Here is a 23,245-nt window from a genome sequence, read left to right as displayed (position 1 = left end):
ATAGGCTTGTAAAGTGAAAATAAGTAAATTTAACCTTTACAATGATTGGTTATTACAATGGGGGTTCCCAGATGACAAGTTCACTTGTTTTGCACAATAAGCTAAATAAGTTTCAGTTATATGACTTAAATGGTTTTGTTTGCTCGGGGAATTTTCAAACCCAGTATCCATTTTATATTTACTTTTAACAGAAACCACGGATAATCCAGATAATCCAGGTTTGTATTTTCAATGGCATCCCCACAATAAATAAAGTAACAAATCTCCCATGAATGTTTCATAATGGGTACTTCATTCAACCTGTAGCAAAATCATAGCTGAATAAACGTGATTCCATGAATAAACAAAGGAATGAAGCCACATATGCAGAGTTCTGATATCTGCCTGCATCCAGGGGGGAAAAAATAACATATTCAGATAATCGAAACGACTGCAGAGTTTCCAGACAATTCACTATGCATGTATCTCTTCTTATGTACATACCATATTTTCCAACTGTGTTCTTGGTGCATTGAATGGTAGAACTCTAGATTATATTCCTTCAATAAAACATTTGGGGTTCTTTTGTTGTTGTTTTTTTTCAATATATGAAATTTATTGTCAAATTGGTTTCCATACAACACCCAGTGCTCATCCCAAAAGGTGCCCTCCTCAATACCCATCACCACCCTCCCCTCTCTCCCACCCCCCCATCAACCCTCAGTTTCTTCTCAGTTTTTAAGAGTCTCTTATGCTTTGGCTGTCTCCCACTCTAACCTCTTTTTTTTTTTTTTCCTTCCCCTCCACCATAGGTTTCTGATAGGTTTCTCAGAATCCACATAAGAGTGAAAACATATGGTATCTGTCTTTCTCTGTATGGCTTATTTCACTTAGCATAACACTCTCCAGTTCCATCCACGTTGCTACAAAGGGACATATTTCATTCTTTCTCATTGCCACCTAGTACTCCATTGTGTATATAAACCACTATTTCTTTATTCATTCATCAGTTGATGGACATTTAGGCTCTTTCCATAATTTGGCTATTGTTGAGAGTGCTGCTATGAACATTGGGGTACAAGTGCCCCTATGCATCAGTACTCCTGTATCCCTTGGGTAAATTCCTAGCAGTGCTATTGCTGGGTCATAGGGTAGGTCTATTTTTAATTTTTTGAGGAACCTCCACACTGTTTTCCAGAGTGGCTGCACCAATTTGCATTCCCACCAACAGTGCAAGAGGGTTTCCCTTTCTCTACATCCTCTCCAGCATCTATAGTCTCCTGATTTGTTCATTTTGGCCATTCTGACTGGCGTGAGGTGATATCTGAGTGTGGTTTTGATTTGTATTTCCCTGATGAGGAGCAACGTTGAGCATCTTTTCATGTGCCTGTTGGCCATCTGGATGTCTTCTTTAGAGAAGTGTCTATTCATGTTTTCTGCCCATTTCTTCACTGGATTATTTGTTTTTCGGGTGTGGAGTTTGGTGAGCTCTTTATAGATTTTGGATACTAGCCCTTTGTCTGATATGTCATTTGCAAATATCTTTTCCCATTCCGTTGGTTGCCTTTTAGTTTTGTTGGTTGTTTCCTTTGCTGTGCAGAAGCTTTTTATCTTCATAAGGTCCCAGTAGTTCATTTTTGCTTTTAATTCCCTTGCCTTTAGAGATGTGTCAAGTAAGAGATTGCTACGGCTGAGGTCAGAGAGGTCTTTTCCTGCTTTCTCCTCTAGGGTTTTGATGGTTTCCTGTCTCACATTCAGGTCCTTTATCCATTTTGAGTTTATTTTTGTGAATGATGTGAGAAATGGTCTAGTTTCAATCTTCTGCATGTTGCTGTCCAGTTCTCCCAGCACCATTTGTTAAAGAGACTTTTTTCCATTGGATGTTCTTTCCTGCTTTGTCAAAGATTAGTTGGCCATACGTTTGTGGGTCTAGTTCTGGGGTTTCTATTCTATTCCATTGGTCTATGTGTCTGTTTTTGTGCCAATACCATGCTGTCTTGATGATGACAGCTTTGTAGTAGAGGCTAAAGTCTGGGATTGTGATGCCTCCTGCTTCGGTCTTCTTCTTCAAAATTACTTTGGCTATTCAGGGCCTTTTGTGGTACCATATGAATTTTAGGATTGCTTGTTCTAGTTTCGAGAAGAATGCTGGTGCAATTTTGATTGGGATTGCATTGAATGTGTAGATAGCTTTGGGTAGTATTGACATTTTGACAATATTTATTCTTCCAATCCATGAGCACGGAATGTTTTTCCATTTCTTTATATCTTCTTCAATTTCCTTCATAAGCCTTCTATAGTTTTCAGCATACAGATCTTTTACATCTTTGGTTACATTTATCCCTAGGTATTTTATGCTTCTTGGTACAATTGTAAATGGGATCAGTTTATTTGTCTTTCTGTTGCTTCATTATTAGTGTATAAGAATGCAGCTGATTTCTGTACATTGATTTTGTATCCTGCAACTTTGCTGAATTCATGTATCAGTTCTAGCAGACTTCTGGTGGAGTCTATCAGATTTTCCATGTATAATATCATGTCATCTGCAAAAAGTGAAAGCTTGACTTCATCTTTGCCAATTTTGATGCCTTTGATTTCCTTTTGTTGTCTGATTGCTGATGCTAGAACTTCCAACACTATGTTAAACAACAGCGGTGAGAGTGGACATTCCTGTTGTGTTCCTGATCTCAGGGAAAAAGCTCTCAGTTTTTCCCCATTGAGGATGATGTTAGCTGTGGGCTTTTCATAAATGGCTTTTATGATGGCTTTTATGATGTTTTTTATGATGTTTAAGTATGTTCCTTCTATCTCGACTTTCTGAAGGGTTTTTATTAAGAAAGGATGCTGAATTTTGTCAACTGCCTTTCTGCATCGATTGACAGGATCATATGGTTCTTATCTTTTCTTTTATTAATGTGATGTGTCACGTTGATTGATTTGCGAATGTTGAACCAGCCCTGCATCCCAGGAATGAATCCCACTTGATCATGGTGCATAATTCTTTTTATATGCTGTTGAATTCTAGTTGCTAGTATCTTACTGAGAATTTTTGCATCCATATTCATCAGGGATATTGGCCTGTAGTTCTCTTTTTTTTTACTGGGTCTCTGGTTTAGGAATCAAAGTAATACTGGCTTCATAGAATGAGTCTGGAAGTTTTCCTTCCCTTTCTATTTTTTGGAATAGCTTAAGAGGATAGGTATTATCTCTGCTTTAAATGTCTGGTAGAACTCCCCTGGAAAGCCAACTGGTCCTGGACTCTTATTTGTTGGGAGATTTTTGATGACTGATTCAATTTCTTCACTGGCTATGGGTCTGTTCAAGCTTTCTATTTCCTCCTGATTGAGTTTTGGAAGTGTGTGGGTGTTTAGGAATTTGTCCATTTCTTCCAGGTTGTCCAGTTTGTTGGCATATAATTTTTCATAGTATTCCCTGATAATTGTTTGTATCTCTGAGGGACTGGTTGTAATAATTCCATTTTTATTCATGATTTTATCTATTTGGGTCATCTCCCTTTTCTTTTTGAGAAGTCTGGCTAGAGGTTTATCAATTTTGTTTATTTTTTCAAAAAACCAACTCTTGGTTTCGTTGATCTGCTCTACAGGTTTTTTAGATTCTATATTGTTTATTTCTGCTCTGATCTTTATTATTTCTCTTCTTCTGCTGGGTTTAGGCTGTCTTTGCTGTTCTGCTTCTATTTCCTTTAGGTGTGCTGTTAGATTTTGTACTTGGGATTTTTCTTGTTTCTTGAGATAGGCCTGGATTGCAATGTATTTTCCTCTCAGGACTGCCTTCGCTGCATCCCAAAGCGTTTGGATTGTTGTATTTTCATTTTCATGTGTTTCCATATATTTTTAAATTTCTTCTCTAATTGCCTGGTTGACCCACTCATTCTTTAGTAGGGTGTTCCTTAACCTCCATGCTTTTGGAGGTTTTCCAGACTTTTTCCTGGGGTTGATTTCAAGCTTCATAGCATTGTGGTCTGAAAGTGTGCATGGTATGATCTCAATTCTTGTATACTTATGAAGGGCTGTTTTGTGACCCAGTATGTGATCTATCTTGGAGAATGTTCCATGTGCACTCGAGAAGAAAGTATATTCTGTTGCTTTGGGATGCAGAGTTCTAAATATATCTGTCAAGTCCATCTGATCCAATTATCATTCAGGGCCCTCGTTTCTTTATTGACCGTGTGTCTAGATGATCTTTCCATTTCTGTAAGTGGAGTGTTAAAGTCCCCTGCAGTTACCACATTGTTATCAATAAGGTTGCTTATGTTTATGAGTAATTGTTTTATTTTTTGGGGGGCTCCCATATTCGGTGCACAGACATTTATAATTGTTAGCTCTTCCTGATGGATAGACCCTGTAATTATTATATAATGCTCTTCTTCATCTGTTGTGACAGCCTTTAATTTAAAGTCTAGTTTGTCTGATATAAGTATGGCTACTCCAGCTTTCTTTTGACTTCCAGTAGCGTGATAAATAGTTCTCCATCCCCTCACTCTCAATCTGAAGGTGTCCTCAGGTCTAAAATGAGTCTTTTGTAGACAGCAAATAGATGGGTCTTGTTTTTTTATCCATTCTGATACCCTATGTCTTTTGGTTGGCACATTTAGTCCATTTATATTCAGTGTTATTATAGAAAGATATGGGTTTAGTGTCATTGTGATGTCCGTGTGTTTTATGCTTGTAGTGATGTCTCTGGTACCTTGTCTCACAGGATCCCCCTTAGGATCTCTTGTAGGGCTGGTTTAGTGGTGATGAATTCCTGCAGTTTTTGTTTGTTTGGGAAGACCTTTATCTCTCCTTCTATTCTAAATGACAGATTTGCTGCATAAAGGATTCTTGGCTGCATATTTTTTCTGTTCTTCACATTGAAGATCTCCTGCCATTCCTTTCTGGCCTGCCAAGTTTCAGAAGAGAGATCCGTCCCAAGTCTTATCGGTTTCCCTTTATATGTTAGGGCACATTTTTCCCTCGCTGCTTTCAGAATTTTCTCTTTATCCTTGTATTTTGCCAGTTTCACTATGATATGTCGTGCAGAAGATCGATACAAGTTACGTCTGAAGGGAGTTCTCTGTGCCTCTTGGATTTCAATGTCTTTTTCCTTTCCCAGATCAGGGAAGTTCTCAGTTATTATTTTTTTTTTTCTTTTTTTTTTTTTTTCAATGTTTATTTATTTTTGGGACAGAGAGAGACAGAACATGAACGGGGGAGGGGCAGAGAGAGAGGGAGACACAGAATCGGAAACAGGCTCCAGGCTCCGAGCCATCAGCCCGGAGCCTGACGCGGGGCTTGAACTCACGGACCGCGAGATCGTGACCTGGCTGAAGTCGGACGCTTAACCGACTGCGCCACCCAGGCGCCCCTCAGGTATTATTTTTTCAAGTACACCTTCAGCACCTTTCCCTCTCTCTTCCTCCTCTGGAATACCAGTTATGTGTAGATTATTTCTCTTTAGTGCATCACTTAGTTCTCTAATTTTCCCCTCATACATCTGGATTTTTTTATCTCTCTTTTTCTCAGCTTCCTCTTTTTCCATAATTTTATCTTCTAGTTCACCTATTCTCTCCTCTGCCTCTTCAATCCGAGCCGTGGTCGTTTCCATTTTATTTCGCAGCTCGTTTATAGCATTTTTTAGCTCCTCCTGACTATTCTTTAGTCCCTTGATCTCTGTAGCAATAGATTTTCTGCTGTCCTCTATACTATTTTCAAGCTCAGCGATTAATTTCATGACTGTTATTCTAAATTCACTTTCTGTTATATTGTTTAAATTCTTTTTGATCAGTTCATTAGCTGTTGTTATTTCCTGGAGATTCTTTTGAGGGGAATTCTTCCATTTGGTCATTTTGGATAGTCCCTGGAGTGGTGAGGAACTGCAGGGCACTTCCCCTGTGCTGTCTTGAATAACTGGATTTGGTGGGCGGGGCTGCAGTCAGACCTAATGTCTGCCCCCTGCCCACCACTGGGGCCACAGTCAGACTGGTGTGTACCTTCTCTTCCCCTCTCCTAGGGGTGGGATTCACTGTGGGGTGGTGTGGCCCGTCTGGGCTACTTGCACACTGCCAGGCTTGTGGTGCTGGGGATCTGGTGTATTAGCTGGAGTGGTTTGGCAAGGTGTACAGGGGCGGGAGGGGCAGGCTCAGCTCGCTTATCCTTCGGTGATCTGCTTCAGTTGGGGCCCTGCGGCACCGGAGGGAGTCAGACCTGCTGCCGGACGGATGGATCCGCAGAAGCACAACGTTGGGTGTTTGCCAGGTGCAAGCAAGTTCCCTGGCAGGAACTGGTTCCCTTTGGGATTTTAGCTGGGGGATGGGAAGGGAGATGGCACTGGCAGCGCCTCTGTTCCCAGCCAAGCTGAGCTCTGTTGTCCGGGGCTCAGCAACTCTACCTCCTGTTGTCCTCCAGCCCTCTGGCTCTCCGATCAGATGCTAAGTCCCACTTGCTGTCTGAACACACTCTGTCTGGCCCCTCCGCTTTTGCAAGCCAGACTCAGTGCCTCTGCTTGGCCGACGGGTTCCCCTCCGCCCCGGCTCCCTCCTGCCAGTCCGTGTAGCGGGCTTCACCTCGCCGCCCTTCCTACCCTCTTCCGTGGGCCTCTCGTCTGCGCTTGGCTCCGGAGACTCCGTTCTGCCCGTCTTCTGGCGGTTTTCTGCGTTATTTAGGCAGGTGTAGGTGGAATCTAATTGACCAGCAGGACACGGTGAGCCCAGCATCCTCCTACGCCGCCATCTTCCTTCTACAAACATTTGGTTTTATGAATTAGTTATTACGTGTATGTTTGATCATCAACTAAACTGAAAGAGAAGATTGATTGATACCTTGGAAAAACTAAAAAAAAGATATTCATTCAATAAATAAGTATAGAAATAAGTGGTACAGGAAGTGAGTACTAGAGTTCAGAGGAGAGAGATTCTGTAGACTGAAACAATTGCAAGTTGGGCCTCAAGGTGAGTCCTGAAGGTAAGGTTTAGAGAGAAAAAGCAGACAGGGAAAGCGTATTCCTTTATGTAGCCATGGTACAAGCAAAAGTTAAAAGAAGTAACATAATTTTGGAAGTCTTGATCAGTTGGAGTGAAAGACTTGACCTGCCAGGGAGAAGTGAGGTATGATTAGGAAGACATTTTTGATCCAGTTCATGAAGTACCTGAAGAATGTATTGGGGCCCTTTTTAAAGACAGTGGGGGAAGATTGGTCTGCCAACATATTGGATTAAATGGAATGGTGTAGAATCTGCCAAAAGCCGCCAGGCTAATGGCAGGAAGGGCCTTGGAAGGCTGGGTAAGGAGATGTGGTAGAGTAGGAAAGAGATAAAACGTCCAGACAATGTTCTGGGGGCGGGGGGGGGGGGGGAGGTTGCTTAATAAATTAGCAACACACATCTTAATCTGAAACCCCTCCAACATTTATCCCCACTCTGTAACTGTATATCTCATATCTAAAGGAAATCTCCTTTCATGCCCTCGCACTCCCGCCATCATGCCCACGTTTGGGAATCCTTCCTAATCTTCAGTGTTTCCTATTCTATGAATTTTTTTTGTCCTGTGCAAACTTTATATAACCTTTGGCTCCTGTGGATCTCTGTAGCCTTTTGTATTTCTTTCATACATTTATATCTTGCTTTATGTTATCATGTGAAATGTTATCCCCCAATTTCATTTTTAGACGGTTTGAGCTCAGGAACTTACTGTATCTTATCATAATTCCTGAAGCACTTAACAAAGGTTTTATATGTAATTTGTGCTTTAGAAAATGCTTTTCAAAACTGAGCAAATAGTTGCCAGAAGTTAACTAAATTAGACTTATAAAAAGTCATAGTTAAGATATATTCTTAAAGTATATGTGTTCATATTTACATGTAGTACAACTACATAAAGTTAATCATTGATTATAATATACTTTAGTAGCACAATTACATAGTGCCCATGTAATTGGCTTAGACCAGGTGTCCAGCACACTGTTTCTTGAAGGACCAGCAAGTCAGTCTCCATGGCTTCACAGGCTACGTGGTCTCTATCATACACTCTTCGTCTCTTTCATAACAGGCTGTGGCCAGATTTGGCCTGCTGGTTGTAGTTGGGCACCTGTGATCTAGACAGTAAATCCACTTATTCCTATATGATTTTTTTTTACCTCTGTTAGCATAAAAGTTTTTTGTTTTTATCATGTTTTATTTGTTCCTTAGTGAACTGTCACTGACAGTCCCATTCCATAAAACAATTAGTACCACAAAAACAGACAACCAGGTATGTGCCTCTGCTGTGATAGAATTGGAAATACATGGCACCTCTTTTGAGGTACTTCTTAAAAGTAAAGCTTTTATCTTTTAGTTATACACTAAGTATATAACTTTATTTTAAGAGATGTATACTGAAATATTTACAGTTCAATGGATTTCTTGTGAAGAACCAAAAAAACAAAAAACAAAAACAATCACCCAAAAACCAGTGAGGGCATAAGGAATAGGTAAGGGTATAGGTTAGTGGCTGGCAAACTTTTTCTTTCAAGGGCCACACAGTAAATATTTTAGCCTTTACAGGTCATATCATATCTCTATCGCCATTAGTAAGTTTGTCATTGTTGTACTAAAGCAAATGTGAACAATATGTAAATAAATGAACTTGACTGTGTACTAATAAAACTCTTTACAAAACAGGCAGCAGCCAGATTTTAGCTTGCAGACCAGATTCCTGTTCTGGGTGAAATAAGATTGGCCATGTATTGGTAATTGTTAAAGCTGAGAGAGGGGTGCCAGGAGTTTATTACACTGTTGGCACTGCTGTCGTGTATATTTGAAATGTTCCATAATAAAAGGCTAAGACAAGTTTCTTTTAAATATGGGTTAATACAAAGAAAAGACTTGTCATTTCTTTATTTAAAGTCATTCATAAAAATTGTTCAACCTCTTCTGAAATTATTTCCTTTGCTAGCTTCACTACAGTCTTCAGTGCAACAATCTGAGGAAAAGAATACCAAAATCAAGCAGTTGCTTGTGAAAACCAAAAAAGAACTGGCAGATTCAAAGCAAGCAGTATGTTAATTTCCCATTTTCATATTTCAGTTTATCTATAAATCCCTTCTTTTCTAAATATAACCAGGATTCTTATTCTTTAGGAAACTGATCACTTAATACTTCAAGCATCTTTAAAGGGTGAGCTGGAGGCAAGCCAGCAGCAAGTAGAAGTCTATAAAGTAAGATTCTTTTTACTTCTGAGGATTTACAAAAGAAGTAAGGTACCATGTAGGGATTTTTCTAAATATCCTTATGTACATATATTTATATACCCACACACATTTCCACCCCCTCCCCCCAATATCCTTCCTCAACATTTTGAAAAAGTAGAAGCAGTAAGCCAGGTATGGCATATAACTGGAGTATCCCATTTAGCTTAAGCTAGATTCTCTTCATGTATTTGAAAATCCTTAATGCACTAAGAATAGTGCAACACAAAATCAACACAGCCCCAGAGCTGTATCTGAGCTTTCTAAATGATAGTGCAGTCACAAGAATCAGTTTATAAAATGGTTTCATATGTTTATATTGTATACATATGTATGTATATTTCCATTATTATATATATTTTTATAATTTATATAATATCTTGATATATTCAATTAAACATTGAACTATAACAAGTAGTCTGGAATTTATGATTTTTCATGATTGATTTTAAGGAAAACTGAATTTATTGGGGAAATGTTCTATTATATTGCCTTTACTCTTTTAATAATAATAGATATTTTAAATTCTATTTAGTTTTATACCTTATACATACTCATGATCCAAAACTCAAGTTTATTTAAAGGAACATCTTTAATTAGTGAAGATCCAATTTGCTAGAGCTTAATTGAAAGGTTTTGTCCCAGATTCAGCTGGCTGACATAACCTCTGAGAAACATAAAGTTCATGAACAGCTGAAGACCTCTGCAGACCAGCACCAGCGCACATTGAGTGCATACCAGCAAAAAGTGACAGCCCTTCAAGAAGAATGCCACGCTGCCAAGGTACATGCTTCACATGGACACAGACGACAGGTGTTGTTATCACCTAGCAAGCAGTTCACGGGAGGGCTGTGGTCTGGCCTTTTAGTGTTTGCTGTTATTTAAGAGCACTTACTAGAGGAAAACTCGGTGCAGCTCATCTGACTCTAACCCCAACCCCATCCCAATCCTGTCATGTGCATAACCTTTTTTTTTGTTGTTGTTAAAAGGGAAGACATAGGTACATGTTTCCATTTTAACCTTGTTTTGCAATTTCTGTATGTAAGAGTTACTTTCTTTAAATTTTATAATCTAAAAAACATATAGTTGCTTCTGAGGGCCAAATGATTATAAAATAACATTCTACTAGAATGGCTCTGAGGGCCTGCTTTCTTCAGCATACAAAACAAACTCAATACAGTAGCTTTGTGAGAGGTGCAGCTATCATCTAAGCAATTTTGGCAGAAGGGTGATGGGAGATCACCTTGGGAAAGTGAAAGACCTAGAATTTCACTTTTCCCTCTCTCCTTAGAAATCTGAAGTTCAAGTAGCTTAATTTCTTTGAATTAATTTTTCTTGTATTTATGAAAAGAGGGACTATCTTAAGTAAAAATCTTTCCAAGTTTCCAAAGGCAAAAATAGTGCCATTACAAAATTTATGGGTACTCAATGAATCTACCAGGGAGGAAAACATGTAGAAACATCTCCTGTCAAACAAAATTATATCATTCAAAGAATTAAAAAGTGTAAGGCCAACAGAAACACACTTTTTAGGGTAAGTTAATCAAAGGGATAAAGAGTGTCAGCCATTTTATTCATTTTCTAAAACAGGTTTTCATTGTAAGTCATTAATCTGAAAGAAAATAAGAGGATTATGTTACAATAGAAAACACAATAGAAAAATTATTCTCTCTCTTTTAAATGTCATAGGCAGAACAAGCTACTATAGCCTCTGAATTTGAGAACTACAAAGTCCGCGTTCACAATGTTCTAAAACAACAGAAAAATAAATCTGTGTCTCAGACTGAAACTGAGGGAGCTAAACAAGAAAGGTAAAGTCAAAATTGAAAGAAACATGCAGCTCTCCCTTCCTCCCCCTGAGATAGGTCATCCACCAAGTATGTTGAAAATCCGACTGATTTCATTTGACTGTGGAATTTTACATGCAACGAGAGCAGGGTGTCTTGGCTTCACTATCTCCAGGCAGCAGCAGGGAAATATCACTACCAAGGGCACTGTTACAAACTCAGAAACTGTGTAATATGGGCAGTGAAATGAGGAGATGGTCTTTGAGGTATAGACTAAATAGTGCCATCTTGTTGTAGTAGGATCTGGTCATAGTAGAAATACAGACATTGAAGTTACATTATGATTAGTTTTTCCCATTTTGAAAATTTAGAAATAGAAGGGAAAAAAATGCTTCCTTGATATACCCACCATTAATTAAGCTAAATAGGGGTGCCTGAGTGGCTAAGTCAGTTGGATGTCCAACTCTGGCTCAGGTCATGATCTCATGGTACGTGAGTTCAAGCCCTGTGTCAGGCTCTGTGCTGACAGCTCAGGACCTGGAGCCTGCTTCAGATTCTGGGTCTCTCTCTCTCTCTCTCTCTATCTCTCTCTCTCTCAAAAACAAACATTTAAAATTTAATTAAGCTAAATAGAAATTTCTTTAAAACATTTTACTTATTTCAAAAAGTTTTAAATTAAGTACTAAATTCTAGTCTGGAATTAAATTTTTCTTTTTAAATTTATGACCATGTCAATTATTTGTTTCTGTAGTATATTTTTTTTTTTTTTTTTTTTTTTTTTTTTTTTTTTTAAATTTTTTTTTTTTCAACGTTTATTTATTTTTGGGACAGAGAGAGAGAGACAGAGCATGAGCATCTTTAAAACTAGCATAAGATCACTTTTGTAAATTATTTGAAGGTATGCTAGGAATATTAAACAAGGTATTCTACAGCAAATGTGTTTTATAAGTAGAGATTCAGTGTTGAAAACAATTTTACATCTGCTTCTTACTATTCTAGGACTAAATATTCTGCAATGTTTGTATGTTTACACTTTTGCTACTTTTTATTTAAGTATCTATTAAATATGGGAACTATAGACTGAAAAATGAGATATTTTCTCTGTCAACCCATTTTCAAATTTCAAAGCAGAAATTGAATATTGACACATTTAATATGAAAATGTCAGCATCTGCAAGAGCCTTTTTTGAAAATTTTGGTGCTGTTCTTTTTTTTTTTTTTTTAGTGTTTATTCTGAGAGAGTGTGAGTGGGGGAGGGGCAGAGAGAGAGGGAGAGAGAGAATCTCAAGCAGGCTCTGCACTGTCAGCGCAGAGCCCGACATGGGGCTTGATCTCATGAACCATGAGATCATGACGTGAGCCGAAATCAAGTCGGACTCTTAACCAACTGAGCACCCAGGCACCTCTAGAGCCTTTTTTGATCATTCTGGAATTTTGGATTCAAATTATTTTAATGTAAATGTTTTACATTTCTTCTATTTTCTTATGCATTAAATGCTTTTTTTTTTTTTAAGGAAATTAAGCTTAGACCTGATTTTTTTTTAACTAAAAGCATAGCACTATAACAAAATGGGCTATTTTAATACCATTCAATGCTCTCTTCTCCATTTGAATATGAAATTTATAAATTCACAGCCTTTTTTGTAAATCTGCATTTGCCTAAGACACAAAATCTGACTCTAATGAATTCTATAACTGAGTTCTTCCAATTATACTTCGCTTAAAATAGTCCATAATAATAACTAGAATATGACATTAAAAGATGAAATGATTAAAGTAAAATTTATTTGAAACCAGGTTTACGTCTTTCAAAATTTTTTGTAAAACTGTTTCTGTTTTAGAGAACACCTGGAAATGCTGATTGATCAACTAAAAATCAAATTACAGGACACCCAAAATAACTTACAGATCAATGTATCCGAACTTCAGATGTTACAGTCTGAACATGACACTCTGCTAGAAAGACATAACAAGATGCTGCAGGAAACTGTATCCAAAGAGGCAGAACTCCGGGAAAAGTAAGGTTGCTAGCAGCACTAACAGTGTTTATACTGGGCAGCAAAATATTTCCTTGCTAGAACTCCTAAAGTGTTGCTCCTTGGGATAAATTGAAAATAAGAAACAGATATTCCTAAAGGCTTGGTAACTTTGTTTTCCTATCTTAAAGCCCTCCTTTTTTATTGTTTTTATGCTTCACTTTTTTAAAAAACAATTAACTTTATCTGTTCATCCAATATTCTGTCTCTCCTATGGCCTTCATGACCAGAATGTTTCTTTTAAAAAAACCCACTTTCCAACTCAAGTTTCAAATTCTAAGCATTTTTCTTTCTCTGGAGAAGAAAACATTCAGACAGCTGCTGGCTGAAAAGGAATATACAACTTACCTTTGCAACTGTCTTCAACTTGTTATATTATTACTGTTAATCAGTACTTTCAGTAGACCTTAGGGGTACTGGCAGGAGGAGTAGATTATTGTGAACAAGGAACTTTGGATTCCTAATGAAGAAGTTGGGTGGTAATATTTGTTGTATCTTAGACTAAGGAAAAGAGTTCTTCATTGAGCATCATTCATCAAGGATGTTGGAATACTTTACATGTCTCAGGTATGCTTTTAATACCTACCTAATCTATGGTAATCTCAAAAACTTCATTTTATTGGCTTTCTAATCTTTTAGCAGTGTAATTTATATAAGTTAAACATGTAAATCAAAAGTTTCCAGGAAGATCTACCGATTTTCTAGCTCCTTATCATCGGAGTTTACCATGAGATTAGCTTAAGTATAGTGATGCTTGCTTGCTCTTTACATTAGAAATTTCCCACACTTATTCTTTACTCTAGAAAAGTTATTGCAAAATATATTGCTAACACAAATAAAAGTGCAAATGATGCCTTTAAATTTCAATAAATATTTTTTCAGTACCTACTATGTGTCAGGCACTCTTAGTCCTAGAAACTTCACAGCATTTGAGATATCTTTAGAGGTCTTAACCCCCTTCTTCACACATATTAAGAGTAATATTGTTACTATCTGTGTCCCAGTATGAAGAAATAGCCTTTTCTTTATAAATCCTCTTCTTTTTTAAACATCTTAATATTCATACTTTCTCTATATGAGATTGTAAAAACATCTCAAGAGGAATAACTGGGCTGAGAAGCTAATACCTACTACATTGCCCAGAGGGTACAGCTACTATAAACACATCAATAACAGCTGAGATGGATGGTAAACTTCCATCAGCACAATTGTTCCAGGTCCAGGTTGGGATTCAAGCTTCTAGCTTTTAACTAGGTAAAGTCAGAAGTGTCACTGATACCACCTGCAAACTACCAACCTGACCCTAGCTCTAAAATGTAGCTATTATCTTCCTTAGAAAATTGTTGTGACTGCCGATGATTCTTCCTTTACTTTCGTGGCAGATATTATTTAAACAAAGGCTTACGAAAAAAGCAGGCTTGAGGGGTAACATATACACTAGCATTTTCTGAATTCATTGATCAGTATAAATTTGGCAATTAAGAAACCTTTTCTGAAGCATATATTTTTATTGTATGTCACCCTTTAGCCACTAAATTTTGTTTTAAAAGTATATGGTGTGCATATGTGTAACACATAGGAAATAGCTCTTGGAAAGCTACATGTTGAACCATTAACAATGTCTGTGCCTGAAGTTGGGATTTTACACTGTGGGGGTGGAATTGAATAAAAGAAGGCTCTCACTTCTTTCTGTAATTGGTTCCATATTGTTTGAATTTTTATGAGAGTACTTGTGGCTCCCTTGCATTAAAAGAAAACTTTTTTTTTTTTTTTTTACCAAATCCAAACATAAAACATCAAGAGTGAACCATTAAACATAGTGGTTCCCAAATTATAGTTGCATGGCTAATATCAGGCTGACAACATAAAAATTGCATGCAAAACTGCTAAAAGTAGGCAATTTCTAGGACCACCTCCAGACATTCTGATTCAGTGGCTCTAGGATGAGAACTAGATGTCTATGTTTTTAACAAGGGACCCAATGATTCTACTGTGCAGCAAGATCTTAAAACAGCTGTAATAAACCAAGTCTGTGTGTTTCAGAGTTTTGCATTACTTGGCTCAGAATGGCTCAGAAAACTTTCCATAAGGCTTTCCCTAAGGCTTTATTTATGAATCAAAAGAAAGTATTCATTTTTGTGTTTCCAAGGTAATACAGAAAAGGTACAGTAATCCTATTACCACATAAGATAACTTGAAAGGGGGACAATTTAAAATATAATTATATTATGCTCTAAATTTAACCCTATTTTCTGATAAATGATGAAGGAAGTTCCTCATCTGAACCATTGTAACATGGTTACTCAAATGAGGTTCCTCATGAACTATAGAACACAGAAATGATTTGAACTAGATGACTGCCAAAGTCCACAGATGGTTAGCACAGCTAGTACCATTATAGATGCTTTTACAAGTTAATCCATACATTTAGTAAATATCTCAGGGCTAATGATCTAATAGAACCCAGTTGAGAAAAGCTGAGTCAGCATGACAAGTTGAAAGATCTCCTATGAAGTAAGTTCCTCTCACCCTTCAGGTTGTGTTCAATACAGTCCGAGAACATGATGCTAAAGTCTGAACATGCACAGACTGTGAGTCAACTGACGTCCCAAAATGAGGTCCTTCGCAGCAGCTTCCGTGATCAAGTGCGCCATTTGCAGGAAGAGCACAGAAAGACAATGGAAACTTTACAGCAGCAACTCTCCAAAGTGGAAGCTCAGCTTTTCCAGCTTAAGAGTGAACCGACCACAAGAAGTATGTGTGTATGCATGAAAACATTGGTTGTTCATGTTCTCATGTATTTATGTCACTTAAATACATTCTCCACAAGTTCATAAGAAAATAGAAAATGTATCAGGTGAAAGCCAGTGCCAATGAATTTTGGATTAGCTTACTGAGAAGATATTTGAACCATTTGAACCCTTGTTGATTATACTTATAGCCACCTCCTCACCTCTTACAGTACTGACTTTCACGTGTTTGTACCCTCTGTGTAACACTATTTCCTGTTCTCTCACTCAGACATAACCTGCAGTCTCATGACATGTATCCAAATTCCAGTATTCACTGAATCTGGTGTTCTCCACTGTTGATCACCAAATGTATCTGTTTTGTGATTAGGATTATGAGAGTTAGCAGCTTACTAACAGCAACTGGGCAACATTGAACTTGTAGGATCAATTGGCCAATATAGTTTCTTCCCTTTAAAATTTCTGCTTAATTAGATGGGTGCCTTGGTGGCTCAGTTGATTAAGTGTCCGACTCTTGATTTCGGCTCAGTCATGATCTCATGGTTCATGAGATTGAGCATGGAGCCTGCTTAGAATTCTCTCTCCCTCCCTCTGTCTCTGCCCCTCCCCTGCTCATGTGCATATTCTCTCTCTCTCTCTCTCTCTCTCTCTCTCTCTCTCTCTCTCAAAATAAATAAACCTTAAAAGAAAGAAAGAAATGAGGTAACTTCATGGAATGGAAAATAAATGAAATTGGAATTTAACAGATCTGGGTTAGAATTCTTACCCCTAACCCTACTATGATACCTTGGACAAAGTCATTTAATTTCTCTGACCTTTGGGTTTCTTGGGATTAATAAAGTAATGTGTTTGAAAGTGCCTCACAGATCTTACAGATCTATGCAAGTGTTCATTATCAGCAAACAGGAAAGCCTGGCCTGAGGAGTGTAATAGATCCCTGCCCTGGATCCTAGGCCTTTCTTTGGCTAAACACTGAAGATATGAAGAGGCAGTGGTAGGAACCAGCAGAGGTAAAGGTGTAAGGCAGTAATAAACAAGAATATCTGTCCAGCAAATTTCAGCAAGAGTGTTGTGTCAGAAAGCATGCAGCTATCTGAAATAACTAATCCTCAAAAACAGAGTCTAGTTTTAGAATTTCTGCCAGTATTTTGCAACAGTATAGCTCTATTACAGTATTTAATAGTATATCTTATCTAGGTGGTAGCAATTAATTTATAGCTTCTGTTGAAATTATTTAAGTGATTAAAAGTTCAATAACTTCTATTTTAATAAATTTTTAGTACTGACAGAAATTCTTTTTTTTAAATTTTTTTTAACATTTATTTATTTTTGAGACAGAGAGAGACAGAGCATGAGCAGGGAAGGGTCAGAGAGAGAGGGAGACACAGAATCCAAAACAGGCTCCAGGCTCTGAGCTGTCAGCCCAGAGCCCGATGCGGGGCTGGAACTCACGGACCACGAGATCATGACCTGAGCCGAAGTCAAACGCCCAACTGACTGAGCCACCCAGGAGCCGCTAGCTTAGAAATTCTTTATGCACCTATTGTCTTCTAGTTCTTCAAATTCCCTATCATACCATTTGACATCCCTATGATCATTTTAATCTCATCGTGTATCTCAGTGAATGCTGAATCCATGGTTTCGAACAATCTCACACTTTTAAAAAAAAAATTTAATAGGCCCAGCTTCTTCCCACCAACCTTTGAAGAACCTTCGAGAAAGGAGAAGCACAGACCTTCCCCTACCAGACATGTACACCATAACCCGGGAGGAGGGAGAAGGAATGGAGACAACTGACACAGAGTCTGTATCTTCCTCTGGCACTCACACACAGTCTTTAGAGCAACTGCTTAATTCTCCTGAAACTAAACTTGGTAGGTCTCTCTCTTTGGGTATGTTATTCTTATTTAGCTCTGTTGTCTTGTCTAATAAATCCTAACCCTTAAGTTATACTTGTTTTTTTTAACTACTCAAGGAAAATTTCTTTCAGTGTTCCACCCCAAATGGAAGACTCTTCTACAGAATGAAGCAATTGTTTGTTTGTTTTTAATGCTAGTTCTGCTCTAAGCTTGAGCCAGAAATAGATGGTTGTAAGCTATGTAGTATTAGAAAGTAGGATGAACTATTCTCTCACCCTTCTGAGAAACTGACAGCTTTCATTTATTCCTCTGGGTGACTTAGTAGTGCTAAACGTATTTAAATATGGTAAAGTTTTGGTACATGTTAGTCTTACCTGTCATGAACATTAATGTTCATAATTCAGAGAGACTCTATCCTCTAACTGAAGTTTCAGGATCTAGAGTAAGGACTGTTTGTGTCCATGGTCACTGCAGTTAGTCCTCCAGGCAAGGTTAGTAGTAATGGCATGGAGGCATCATGAGAGACTGGCAGCAGACTCAAGAATCAGATCTGCCAAAATTCCTTGTCAACTTCGAGCCTGTTCCTTCTCTATAAAATTTGAATAATGATACCTACCCACTTCATATAAAATTCTTACAAGCATCCATGATATAAACGATTGGTGAATGTTACTACTCCCCTTGTTTATAAGTAAAATGACATAAACTCTTGGGACATAGAGGAGTGTGAGTAGTGAAACTGATCGAACTGTCTACAAATTCTAGAACTGGGGTTCATAGAACGTGAATGCAGTTAGATTACATGCTTTACAACAGAGATTCTGCCTTATTAGTGTTCTATTCAACATGTAACAGAGATATGTTAAATAGAAGAATGACAGAGAGTGGACCTGAGTAATATTGCAAACTAAAATATCCATACTTAGATATATTTCTTACTTAGAATCTTCATCTATAATCTCTGATTTTGAGAATTAATTACTGGAACAACATCTTGCAGATCCTCCTCTATGGCATGCTGAATTTACCAAAGAAGAATTGGTTCAAAAGCTCAGTTCTACCACAAAAAGCGCTGATCACTTAAATGTCCTGCTTCGGGAAACAGAAGCAACCAATGCAATCCTTATGGAGCAAATTAAGGTAAGATCAAACACTGCCACCCAGAAAATACTCTTTGTACCAGATTGGTTTTCTTGACTGCACCCCCTACTCTCACAGATGAGACACATCCATCACATCTTGATTGTTTATGACACTACATTCCTGAAACTGAGAAATACTACTTGCTTTGGTATGTGTTATATATAGGAAGACTACTTTAATTCCTGCTTTTTCTAAGAAACCATAATAGATTTAGAAATAGATTAGAGTAGGTTCACAAGTCATTGTTCCACATGTGCTTATGTAAAACTCAAATAGGTATGGGCCCTTAAGTTCTAAAGATAAACTGTAGACACTTCTCATTCATATCATTCAGCTGATATTTATGGCCCTAAACTACTTATCACAATTGTGGGTAGAGATAGGAAGGTAGCATAGGAAGCTTTCCTATTTAAAAGCAACAGTAGAAGGGAGAAGCCAAGATGGTGGAACAGCATGGAAGTTTTTCTTGTGTCTCACGTCCATGAGATACAGCCAGATCAACACTAAACCATCCTGCACACCTAGAAAACAGGATTAACACAACAATCTGCACAACCTGAACCACAAAATTCAGCAGGTACGCAGCACAGAGAGGTGAACTGGGGAAGAGAGAAGCCGTGGAGGGCAGGGAGCCGTTTTTGCATGTGGAGAGGATGGAGGTGGGGAGAATACGGGAAAAGTACCCCCCACCCCCACCAAAAGCAGCTGGAAAGAAAGTAGAACCGTGGAAACAGCTGCAGGGACTCAACTGAAAATGGAGAAAGGAAAAAGAAGGGGTTTAAACTCTATGAAGACTCTATAAACAGGGCAAGTACAGAGTCTGAAGCTCTGCAACACAATACCTGGCGATGCTCTGGTGAGAAGGGTGAATCCCCAGGAGCAGAGTGAAGCCTGGGGGTCTTTGGACCACATGGGAGAGGCAGTTCCCCTGCTGGGAGGACACCTGGTAGAGGCTCCGTGACTCCCCCAAAGGCAAAGGCCCCAGTGGACCTGGAAGAACAACCGTATTTACTGGTTCTGGAACAAGGTTGCTGGGGGTGAAGCCTGGTGCCAAATGTGTGTGGTGATTTGTCATAATCCCTAAAACGCTGCTGCTACCCAATTGCGTGAACTTTTTCTGGGGTGGGCTGGCACCTAGCCGCAGTCCCTGGGTACGGGCAGCAGCGCAGTCCCACGAATGTTCCTGGGTGCAGCCAGCACCTGGCCGTTGCTTGGTGACACCCTCCCGCAGAGGGACAGAACAGGTCAAAGCCACAGTTCCTCAGAAGTAAGGGGTGGGGAAAAACAGCCGCATGTGAGATAAAACTCAGGAGGGAGGTTCTGCCTGGGGCATGGCCACAGACTGTGTAAAGCCGGGGAGTGGACGGGAGCCGAAGACAAAGGACGGTACTGAAGACAAAGGATGTGTGTGTGATTGCTGATCAGGGAGAACAGAGTTCTGATACGAGAGACTGGGTAGCTGGATGACACCATTATCACCGGTCTTGCACATGCACATACACACCTACAAGCGCCACACCAATCCACCCCAGTAAGCTAAGCAGCACCATCTAGTGAAGAATGAGCCGTTACACTAAGCCCCACCCAACCAGGCCAACCTCACTCTTCAGGAACATGAGTCTCTCCATATGCTTAGTTTATGGACTAAACTAAAGCTATTATTAAAGCTATTCATATTATTAAAGCTATTCATAGTTGGACTTCTAGAGAAAAATGAAGTCGTTTCTATCATATTTCAGTCTGTTCACTGGTCCATTTATTCAATTTTCCCTTTTTTTTCTTTTCCTTTTTTCTCTTTTTCATTTCTTCTTCTTGAATACAGAAAGAGAAAAACTTTATTTTTGTTTTCAATTTTTATAGAGAATATTTTTCTTTAATTTTTTTCTATTATATTTTTTACATTTATGTGAATTTTTTCTAATTCTATTTTGTTTCCATCACTTCATTTTATTCTACTTTAGTCTATTCATTTCTTCAAATTTTCAAAAGATTTCCTTTTTTTCCTTCTTTCTTTCCCTTTTTCTCTGATCTATTAAGCCCCTTTCAACACCCAGACTAAAACACACTTAGGATCTAGCATCACTTATTTGAGTTGTGTGTGTGTGGGTGTGTGTGGGTGTGTGTGCGCATGTTTAATTTTTTAATTTTAATATTTTTTTAATTTTAATTTTTTTAATTTTAATTTTTTTACCTCATTAATTCCTTTTTTCTCTTCAAAATGATGAAATAAAGGAATTCACCCCAAAAGAAAGAGCAGGAAGAAATGACAGAGGCTTAACTAACACAGGTACAAGCAAGATGTCTGAATCAGAATTTAGAATCACAATAATAAGAATACTAGCTGGAGTCCAAAATAGATTAGAATCCCTTTCTGCAGAGATAAAAGAAGTAAAAGCCAGTCAGGATGAAATAAAAAATGTTGTAACTGAGCTGAAATCTCGAATGGATGCCATGGCGTCAAGGATGGATCAGACAGAGCAGAGAATCAGTGATATAGAGGACAAACTTATGGAGAATAATGAAGCAGAAAAAAAGAGGGAGACTAAGGAAAAAGAGCACAATTTAAGAATTAGAGAAATCAGTGACTCATTAAAAAGGAACAACGTTAGAATCATAGGGGTCCCAGAAGATGAAGAGAGAGAAAAAGAGGTAGAAGGGTTATGGGAGCAAATCATAGCAGAAAACTTTCCTAAGCTTGGGGAAGACACAGACATCAAAATCCAGGAAGCACAGGGGTGCCTGGGTGGCTCAGTTGGTTAAGCGTCCGAGTTCAGCTCAGGTCACGATCTCACGGTCCATGAGTTCGAGCCCCGCATGGGACTCTGGGCTGATGGCTCAGAGCCTGGAGCCTGCTTCCAATTCTGTGTCTCCCTCTCTCTCTGCCCCTCCCCCGTTCATGCTCTGTCTCTCTCTGTCTCAAAAATAAATAAACGTTAAAAAAAAAATTTTTTTTTAAAAATCCAGGAAGCACAGAGGACTCCCATTAGATTAAAAAAACCAACCATCATCAAGGCATATCATAGTCAAATTCACAAAATACTCAGGCAAGGAGAGAATCATGAAAGCAGCAAAGGAAAAAAAGTCCTTAACCTACAAACAGACCTGTCCACAGAAACTTGGCAAGCCAGAAAGGAGTGGCAGGATATATTCAATGTGGTGAATCAGAAAAAATATGCAGCCAAGAACTCTTTATCCAGCAAGGCTGTCATTCAAAATAGAAGGACAGATTAAAAGTTTCCCAGACAAACAAAAATTAAAGGAGTTTGTGACTACTAAACCAGCCCTGGAAGAAATTTTAAGGGGGGACACCCTGAGAGAGAAAAGACAAAAAAATAAATAAAGACCAAAAGGAACAAAGATAGAAAGGACCAGAGAACACCACCAGGAACTCCCAACTCTACAAGCACAAGCAACATAATGGCAATAAATTCATATCTTTCAGTACTCACTCTAAACGTCAATGGACTAAATGCTCAAATCAAAAGACATAGGGTAACAGAATGGGTAAGAAAACAAGATCCATCTATATGCTGTTTACAAGAGACCCACTTTAATCTAAAGATACCTTCAGATTGAAAGTAAGGGGATGGAGAACCATCTGTCATGCTAATGGTCAATAAAAGAAAGCCAGAGTAGCCATACTTATATCAGACAATCTAGACTTTAAAATAAAGACTATAACAAGAGATGAAGAAGGGCATTATATCATAATTAAGGGGTCTATCCACCAAGAAGACCTGACAGTTGTAAACATTTATGCGCCAACTGTGGAAACACCCAAATATATAAATCAATTAATCACAAACAAAAAAACTCATTGATAACAATACCATAATAGTAGGGGACTTCAACACCCCCACTTCCAGCAATAGACAGATCATCTAATCAAAAAACCAACAAGGAAACAATGTCTTTGAATGAAACACTGGACCAGATGGACTTAACATATATGCAGAAGATTTCATCCTAAAGCAGTGGAATATACATTTGTCTCTAGTGCACATAGATCGTTCTCCAGAATAGACCACATACTAGGACATAAATTAGCCCTCAACAAGTACAAAAAGATGGAGATCATACCGTGCATATTTTCAGACCACAGTGCTATGAAACTTGAAATTAACCACAAGAAAAAATTTGGAAAGGTTACAAATACTTGGAGACTAAAGAACATCCTACTAAAGAATGAATGGGCTAACCAAGAAGTTGAAGAGGAAATTAAAAAGTGCATGGAAGCCAATGAAAATGATAACACTACAACCCAAAACCTCTGGGACACAGCAAAGGCGGTCATAAGAGGAAAGTATATAGGAATCCAGGCCTTCCTAAAGAAGGAAGAAAGGTCTCAGATACACAACCTAACCTTACATCTTGAAGATTTGCAAAAAGAACAGCAAATAAAACTGAAAACCAGCAGAAGACAGGAAATAATAAAGATTAGAGCCAAAATAATGCTATCAGAACCAAAAC

General features: G+C 38.3%; 1 protein-coding gene across 2 annotated transcripts in view; it reads left to right on the top strand.

Moving 5' to 3' along the window:
* The window catches only part of GCC2 (GRIP and coiled-coil domain containing 2), a 66,880-nt gene that overhangs the window by 31,070 nt on the left and 12,565 nt on the right, over window positions 1-23,245 (top strand). For both annotated transcript variants that reach the window (XM_030310290.2, XM_030310289.1), the window contains exons 14-21: window positions 8,909-9,009; window positions 9,093-9,170; window positions 9,846-9,983; window positions 10,890-11,011; window positions 12,829-13,005; window positions 15,560-15,777; window positions 17,453-17,647; window positions 18,633-18,772. In XM_030310290.2, the coding sequence (XP_030166150.1) occupies window positions 8,909-9,009; window positions 9,093-9,170; window positions 9,846-9,983; window positions 10,890-11,011; window positions 12,829-13,005; window positions 15,560-15,777; window positions 17,453-17,647; window positions 18,633-18,772 (1,169 nt within the window). The remainder of the gene's footprint in view (window positions 1-8,908; window positions 9,010-9,092; window positions 9,171-9,845; window positions 9,984-10,889; window positions 11,012-12,828; window positions 13,006-15,559; window positions 15,778-17,452; window positions 17,648-18,632; window positions 18,773-23,245) is intronic.

Source organism: Lynx canadensis, chromosome A3, assembly GCF_007474595.2.
Source record: "Lynx canadensis isolate LIC74 chromosome A3, mLynCan4.pri.v2, whole genome shotgun sequence".
In the NCBI taxonomy this organism is placed as follows: domain Eukaryota; kingdom Metazoa; phylum Chordata; class Mammalia; order Carnivora; family Felidae; genus Lynx; species Lynx canadensis.
The sequence above is the reverse complement of the archived record's forward strand: the minus strand, read 5'-3'. Positions and strand labels throughout refer to the sequence as shown.